The 8,323-nt window shown below is 48.7% G+C and overlaps 1 protein-coding gene across 2 annotated transcripts in view; it reads right to left on the reverse strand.

Annotated features, from left to right (window-relative positions):
* Positions 1 to 21: 21 nt before the first annotated feature.
* The window catches only part of TDRD12 (tudor domain containing 12), a 72,285-nt gene continuing 63,983 nt past the window's right edge, over positions 22 to 8,323 (reverse strand). The window contains exons 27-32 of one of the 2 annotated variants that reach the window (XM_049621256.1): positions 5,310 to 5,380; positions 3,881 to 3,941; positions 3,679 to 3,792; positions 3,442 to 3,595; positions 3,288 to 3,357; positions 22 to 2,030 (exon numbers count right to left, since the gene is read on the reverse strand). In XM_049621256.1, coding sequence (XP_049477213.1) covers positions 1,939 to 2,030; positions 3,288 to 3,357; positions 3,442 to 3,595; positions 3,679 to 3,792; positions 3,881 to 3,941; positions 5,310 to 5,380 — 562 coding nt within the window. In that variant the 3' untranslated portion in view covers positions 22 to 1,938. Of the gene's footprint in view, positions 2,031 to 3,287; positions 3,358 to 3,441; positions 3,596 to 3,678; positions 3,793 to 3,880; positions 3,942 to 5,270; positions 5,381 to 8,323 lie in introns of both variants that reach the window. The other variant, XM_049621255.1, reaches the window with a different exon arrangement.

An 8,323-nucleotide genomic window follows, 5' to 3' on the forward strand; every position in this document is an offset into this window, starting at 1 on the left:
CTAAAAAAATGTAAAATGGCATTTCTGTGAAAACGCTGAAAGTTTATTGATATACTACAAAAAATATGCATGCCACAACTAAGTATGAGAGCAATTTTAGAAGCGTAGAGACAAAAGCACTTTCACTTTGCATTTCGGAAATCTTCCCCAAACGTGAAATCGATATGTATTAATGGAACAAAAACAACTGGTCATTGTTTACATTTCACAAGTCGGTGCCTACATCCTACAAAATGTTATCCAGGACGTCAGGTAGTACATTTCAATGTCTGAAAAAAGAAGGCAAGATTGAAACCTACAGCCCTGCTCCCCCACCATTTCCCTTTGGCTGTTTGTGAACGACACGCGAGAACCAGAACCCACCCCCCTCCACTTATGCAGCTCTATTACTTGCTCTTATTATGGGCTACGTTTTACAAAAGAGAGTGATTATAAGCGAGCATCAACGGCGGGTGGCCAACAATCACAAGAAAAGCCAGTGCAGCTCAGGAGGCCCGGCCACCAGTCCAAAGGCTCCCCCAGTGGGAGCAAAAGTTCTATTTACAGAAACCGACACCTGCTGAGGACATTACAAAACCTTTGCCAGCAAAGACCAGGACTTCCTACTTCCTGAAGAGCCTGCATAATTTAGTGAAGAAAAAGGACAATCACCACTGTACCCCATGTGTCCACGTGACACCTGCCGGTCGACCCACGGGAGTCACAGCAGCAGCAAGGGTGCGCTCCCCGCAGCGGGCAGGGGTCTGACCTCCATCACCGAGGCGCTGCGCGGAACAGAGGCCCCTGCCCGGCAGCGTGCTGGGGCAATGCCCGAAGCAAGGGCAGGCCACACCATGAGCAGAATGTCTTATTTTACAGATGAGGAAACTGAGAGCCAGAGCGTGATCCAAGCCTACTCACGGGACAGCCTGATGACAGAGTTTACCTATCGTTCCAGAGGTGGCTTATGTACCTGGGACAAACACAAACGCGGACACCTGTGCTTCCTGACGTACACGAAGAATAAAAATCTTGGGGACAATCACGACAGTCATGTTCTGTCCCTTTTCTTTCCTGCTTCGAGGCACAGCAAAGCTGTGCGTGGGGCTCACATTCTGTTCCTTTCTAACTCTCCCAGTTGGCGCGGGCATCAGGCTCGGGGCGCCCCCACAGTCAGGTGGTGACAGGACACCTTTCTCCGGGAACCTCGCGACCCTGCAGGCCGCAGCCCCACCCCAGGATGGCATCGTGAATGTCCTGGCTCCTCACACCCAGCTGTCCTGAGGGTCACCTCTAAGGCCCCACAGATCCTTTCCAGATTCCACTAAAGACAAACCTCTGTCCCATTCGCCCAGGATTCTGCAGCCCAGGTGGTTCTTCAGAAGCAGTAGCTTTTCCTCTAGAAAGCCCTAGGTCCGGCTGGGAGTTGCCGAGGCCACCCCGCTTTTACCCTTGGTCTATCCTAGAGCTTCACTCCGAGTTTTGCTGAATCCCAACTAGCTCATGGCTGAAAGAGCTGTTAGGCAGTGCTGAGCATGACTTTGTAAGCTGGAAACCTCAATTTCTATGCAGCACACCAGGTTTTTAAGCAATGTACCAAACAGGTCTACACAAAAAAGCAAACAGACTAGCTCCAGAACGTACAATTCATCCCCCAAATGCACACCGTGCTCCCCGTCATTCAAGGCGAGTGTTAGGACGGGCTGCGTGTGACCAGTGTGGGATGGATGGCTCAGGAGGAGGCTGGGCCCGAGTGACAGCAGTGCCCGCCCCCCTCCCCCAGAGCCCCTGCACCCCATCTCTCGCCAATACCAATCCCAGTGCACAGGATAACACTAGGTCCTAATTTATCCTTGAGTCAAGGACAGGTTGGCCGTGACGGCTTGTTTCCTGAAATCCCAGCCACACAGTGTGTCCATCTCTGTGTGGTTCCGGCCACCCTTCTGGGTCTGACTCTGCTCATTCACTCTCGCTTCCGTCATCCTCCGATGTCCCGTCACTGCTCTCAGCCACCTCTGCCACCTTCAAGGGCAGGTTTTTACAATTCACAACTATAAGAGATATTATTGAAAACCTTTTAACTACAGGCTGATTAGCAAATCTCCCTTCCCCAGCCCCACCATTATTTTGGCCAATGTAGAAAAAAAAAAAAGTCCCTTAGGTTCTAGAGCGCTATTTTGCAACTTATTTTAATTTTTAAATTTTATTGAAATCCAAGCGTAATAATGGTTTAGAAGTAGAATCTAGTGGGGCTCCTGGGTGGCTCAGTGGGTTCAGAGTCCGACTGTGGCTCAGGTCATGATCTCGCAGCTTGTGAGTTCAAGCCCCGCATTGGGCTCTGTGCTGACAGCTCAGAGCATGGAGCCTGTTTCAGATTCTGTGTCTCCCTCTCTCTCTGCCCCTCCCCTGCTCACACTCCCTCTCTCCCCCTCTCAAAAATAAACATAAAAAAAAAATAGAATCTAGTGATTCATCACATACATATAACACCCAGTGCTCATCCCAACAAGTGCCCTCCTTAATACCCATCACCCATTTAACCCATCCCCCCGCCTACCCCCTTCCATCAACCCTGTTTGTTCTCTGTATTTAAGAGTTTTATGGTTTGCCTCCCTCTTTTTATCTTATTTTCCCTTCCCTTCCCCTATGTTCATCTGTTTTGTTTCTTAAATTCCACAAGTGAAATCATGTATTTGTCTATTTTGCTTAGCATAATACACTCTAGTTCCATCTATGTTATTGCAAATGGCAACGTTTCATTCTTCTTGATTGCCAAGTAATACTCCACTGTATATATATACCACGTCTTTTTACCCATTCATCGGTCAGTGGGCATTTGGGCTCTTTCCATAATTTGGCTGTTGTTAATAATGCAGCCATAAATGCTGGGGTGCCTGTGAGCCTTTGAATCGGTATTTTTGTATCCTTTGGGTAAATACCTAGTAGTGCAATTGCTGGGTTGTAGGGTAGTTCTATTTTTAATAACTTATTTCAGATTTTCACTAAACAGTGAAGAAATAGGCAAGAAATGAACAGGTAAAACTGGCCTGCTTATAAATAAATTACTCTCCTGGGAAGATGTGCACAAGTGTTATAAGAAGGTATCCTTATAATTAAGAGCTGATGCTTCCTCAAACCAGAACATTTAGCACCAAGATCGACCACAAGGAGAAAATGAATTCCTAAGGGCTTCCTGTTAACGACCGATTCCCACCAAGGCCTCAGTCGTCAAGCCAGCGGCATGATCAGGTGCGCCCTGTGGGGTTCAGCACCTGCCCCTCCCCAGGAAGGGGTGCGCCCCATCTTACCCTTGGGGAAGGGGCTCTCCTCTTCTTCACGTTCTTCCCAGTGATCGAAATCGAAAGCCACATTAGGATTCTGTTCAACAGAAGAGGTGACATTAAGTGAGAGAACAGGTGACGCTCGGGGTGCTGAGAGCAGCCGGGGCCAATGTGCACTCACCCTCTGTTTGAGTAAGCTGCACCAAGGCTCCTTTCTCTCCTTCGTGAGAGTGATGACAGGTTCCTCGTCTGTAATCGTGCATTTGCAGCCATCTCTTACTATGTTGGCCTGCAGCTCCATATCGGCCACGTAAAATTTCTCTCCCGCCCAGGCACTAGGTTTGCAGAAGGAGAGGTCGGTCTTCTCACGTGTTAGAAGTGATTTCTATTGTCCTTTATAAGACACACACGAACGTACCTGAAGACGACTCTATCTCTGAAATATTTACAGTTGTAATCCTTTACGTTCCTTATTCTTATCTTCAGTATGACCACGTCGTCTTTTTGGAACCATCTGATTTGTGGGTGGAAGCTAAGAGAGAAGAAGAAGACTTACACAAGCATCACTATTTACTCACAAGGCAGGAAGGGAAGACAACTCCAACGGTGGATGGACATACCTTTGCAGAGGTTCTGTGGTTTTGTTAAAGGAAGAGTCTCTCGTGTTTCCAGGTAGAGTTTCTGGGCAGAAGGTCAAATGTTCCAATAAGTTATTTATACGCAACTGTATAATCTACGTACCCGTATGTACTTCTCCCACTTCCTGCAACTTTTAGCTGAGAACTGAAGAGCACAAATTCCACAGTAACTCAAGTATCCGCTTGCAAAGAATAATTAGAAAAAATTAAAACGCACAACACTTAGTAGAACTAATAAAAATGGGCTCTGACAAATACTATAAAAAAAACAATCAGGGGGCGCCTGGATGGCTCAGTCGGTTAAGGGTCCGACTTCAGCTCAGATCATGATCTCACAGTTTGTGGGTTCGAGCCCCACGTTGGGCTCTGCGGTGACAGAGCTCCAGAGCCTGCAGCCTGCTTCAGATTCCGTCACCCTATCTCTCTGCCCCTCCCCACTTGTGCTGTCTCTCAAAAATAAGTAAATGTTAAAAAAAAATTAAAAAAAAAAAAACAATCAGGAAAGGAAAGTTACTCTGAAAAGGAATGGCATTATTTCAGCCACAGGATTCTCTGGGGCTACCGTGCCCTGCTGGGACCAAAGATGCCTGCCACATGGGAAGTCATCTGTAGCCAGTATACACGAGGAACCAGTGCTAAACACAACACTTTCTGAAACAATGCCATTTGAACTTCTAAGTCTAAAACACTTGAATCTTCCATCCGAAGACTTGAGCGAGAATGTTCACAGCAGCTTTAATAACAGCCTCAGTGTCTATCAATAGGTAAACAGACAATTCTAACTCAGCAAAACTGGTGGTGACAGAAGTCAGGACAATGGTTCCTGGGAAGGGTTTCAGGTGGGAAAGAGGCATGAGGGAGATTCCTGGGCTTCTGGAAATGTTCGACAGCTTCATCTGGGTGCGGTCAATGGACGTATACACACGTTAAGTAATTCTGATGAGCTGTGTACTTTATTGGATGAACGTTATTATACCTCAATTAACAAAAAGGAAAAAGTTATTTAAAAAACGTTGGGGGGGCTCCTGGGTGGCTCTTTTGGTTGCGTGTCAGACTGTTGGTTTCAGCTCAGGTCATGACGCCAGGCTCATGGGATGGAGCCCGGCACTGGGCTCTGCGCTGAGCGTGAAGCCTGCTTAAGATTCTCTCTCTCCCCCTGCCCCTGTCCCCAGCTCACACTCTCTCTTTAAAAAAAAAAAAGTCTTCCTTTTGAAAAATAAAACCATTGGAGGTTGAACTGTCAAAAATAGGAATTTAGATAACAGCAGTTTATGTCACCTTCTATATAATTCATCTAAAAGTGGATAGCCTCAACGTTGTGAAATTTCCAAGCTTTCATGATTTTAAGTCAGCCATGTTTTAAATCACCAACCATGCTTTTGGCTTTCTGGCTTTGTCTCGGAGTCAGCACCTCCTCCCGAGCCCCTGTCCTCTTGCCGCGTGCTCTGCAGACAAGCAGCATCTTCTGCTGAAGAAGGCGCCCTGGATGGAGGAGGTGAAGGTCAGCTCCGGGATGGAAAGAGAGCAGACTCTAGCCCTCTCCAGGATCCCCCCAGCAAGAGGAGGAAGGCAGGCGGCAAAGGACTGTGAGGTGCCTACTGCCACAAGTCAGACCTGCACACAGCTTAGGGCCCCTTTCTGGATGGAGGGCAGGGCCGCCAGGTCTGCTCCCTGCCGCCCACCTTGCAGCGAGCACAGAGCAGGCGATCCACAGAGACTGTTAGATAAATGCAGTAACTCATTCACCAGAGAAGTTAAAAGGGCAGGAAGTAAAAGCCATCTCTGCTCCCTGCCCTAGTCCCTCAGCCCCTTCTCCTCCCTGAGACATCCCCTTACCAGCGTGGGTCTCTGTCTAGAAACATTCTTTGGATAAATAAGCAAATATTGCCATCTGTATCTAAAACACACACACACACACACACACACCATTTAATGATATGGGATCCTATTAAATTCACTCTTCTGCCCATTATCCAATTAACTAGAGACAGATTACTCCATATCGGTACAATTTAAAATTAAAACATTTTTAGGTTGTTTACATTTTTTGAGCAGGTAACCACATACATGCAGTTCAATACTTTGAAATAAATAAAAAGGTCTACAATGAAAAATCTCTTTCATCCCTGCTCCCCAGCCATCCCGCTGCCTTCCTCATGGGTGACAACGTAATTCATTTTTTATGCATTGTTTTAGAGAGAATCCAAGCCTAAAGGAGCAAACCCATACTAAACTATACAAACACGTGTGCACACACACACATCCATGGTGTGGGGAGTGTGTACGTGTCTCTCCAAGGGGACTTCTGGTTGACGCACATGAAGCCTGTGAACGGCACCCCCCAAATGGTGAAGGCACATCCGTGTTCCAACCAGCCAGGCAGGGACCCCCTCCTCGGGCCTCGTCCCCCACACCATGCAGCATCAGGCCTTCCATCACCCACCCTAACGCCACCGGGGCTCTCCTCTCCTTCACCAGACCCTCACCTGCTGGGGCTCCATCCCTCCTCATCACACACTTTCCCAGTTGTGACTCTCCTTTAATACCAGCAGACTAGTCTTCCCAGCTGCTTTCCTGAGCTCTAGGCTTCTGCTTTTGATAACCCTAAACTTAACATGTCCCAAACCAACTCAGTATCTCCCCCTCCAGAGCTAGATGCTCTCTGGGAAGCACCCTGGAACTGTCCGCCATGCCAATACCCTCCCACCCCCAGGGCTCAGAACTACAGAACCACACTCCCTATGTCTGTCAAGCCCTATGGCTTCCAGATCTTTTACGTCCCCAAGATCTGTCCTCTTTCCCAACCTGCTGTAAGAATGGCGCCATTCGGCTCCTGAAATGGAGTCTCTCCTGGGCAGGTCCATCTGTAGAACCTAGTTCACGGTCCTCTGCACTTCCGCCTTACGTGTGTGGTCACAGGTGGGCAAGACTCCTGCACAACCACACAATCAGAGAACAGAGGGCCAAGCAGAGAACAGAGCTGGGGCTCAGGAGTTGCTGTGTTTCACAGAAGTGATCAAGCCTCGTTTTCATTAAATCTGCTAAACTCTAATGCGGTGTCTGTTTTTAGAAGAATATCTTATAAGCAAGCATGGGGCATTTTTTGCTTCCTGAAAGTGTATAGAAACTGACATGTATCCTGATCTCAGGGCACCCAATTCGTTAAGATAAAAACTACCAACCTCAGACAGTGAAGTATTTCAACCTTTGCCATGTTCTTTCAAATTCTCCTGCATTCATCAGTCAGCAGGAGTTCTCCCACGTCACCGGCAGCCCCATGGCCACCCCCATGGCCAGCTTCCTGTGCTCACTCCTCGGGCCTCCCGGCAGCATCTGGCAGGCTCACGGCTCCTGCTCTGAGACACCTCCTCACCTGCCGTCTGGGTGTTCGCCCTCCCAGGCCTCCTCCTACCCTGCTGCTGCTCCTTCTCAGGCTCCATTCCGGTGTCCCCATAGGCCCCCGCCTCTCAACACTGGGCCCCAGGGCTCAGCGCTTGCTCCTTCGGGCTCTCAGTACCCAGGACCTGTCAACAAGGCTCCGTGAGGCCACACACTCACTACAAATATATCCAGAAAGCAGCCACTTCTCACCACCTCCACACAGCCACCCTTGCCCAAGCCAGTGTTACCCTGTCCTGAACTCCCAGCACAGCCTTCATCCCTCACCCCAGCCTATCCTCAACACCGGTGCCAAGGATCTTTTGATTAAATCATCCCTCTGCTCAAAACCTTCTCATGGCTCTGCCTCCTTAGAGCAGGAGCCCAGTCCTTGAAACTGGCCACAAGATCATGTCCCAGGACTGCTCAGCACCTACGGTCCCCCACCCTGCCGCATTTCTGCTCTAGTCGCTGCACCTTCCTCCCCGTTCCCAGAATCACGGGATGACGGAGCCCTCTGTATGCCCTCAGGAGGACTGTCCTGGCCAGTGCCTGGGCCACTGCTCACCCTCCTCAGCCACAGCCACCCTAACTTCCTTTCAGTGCTTATTTGCTGCCTCTCACCTGTCACCATCGATGTATCTCTGGTACCTGCTTATGGTCTGTCTTGCTCTATTAAAACACAAGACGGCCCTTCATCTGTTTGCTGTATCCCCAGTAGGCAATAAAAATTTACGGAATGAATTTTAAAGCTTCAAGTGGCCCAATGGTAATTCAGTTAAGAGTAATTATCTGTTAATTAGATGAACTGGAAACAAAATCAGACTGAACAAATACTCCCGTGCCTTGCCACCAGAAGACATGCAGAACAAAATGGTGGGCAAGGAAGCGCCAGCTTCCCATCTCCCCACAGAAGCCCTGAGAGCACCACCAGGTGCTGCTGGAACCAACTTTCCAGGAGCTAACACCCAAAGGTTGACAGCAACAAAGCAAACGCCCGATGAAGAAAAAGCCAGCTTCAAAACCGGAGGAAGGGCCTTTGGCATT

The sequence above is a fragment of the Panthera uncia genome, assembly GCF_023721935.1.
Source record: "Panthera uncia isolate 11264 chromosome E2 unlocalized genomic scaffold, Puncia_PCG_1.0 HiC_scaffold_19, whole genome shotgun sequence".
In the NCBI taxonomy this organism is placed as follows: domain Eukaryota; kingdom Metazoa; phylum Chordata; class Mammalia; order Carnivora; family Felidae; genus Panthera; species Panthera uncia.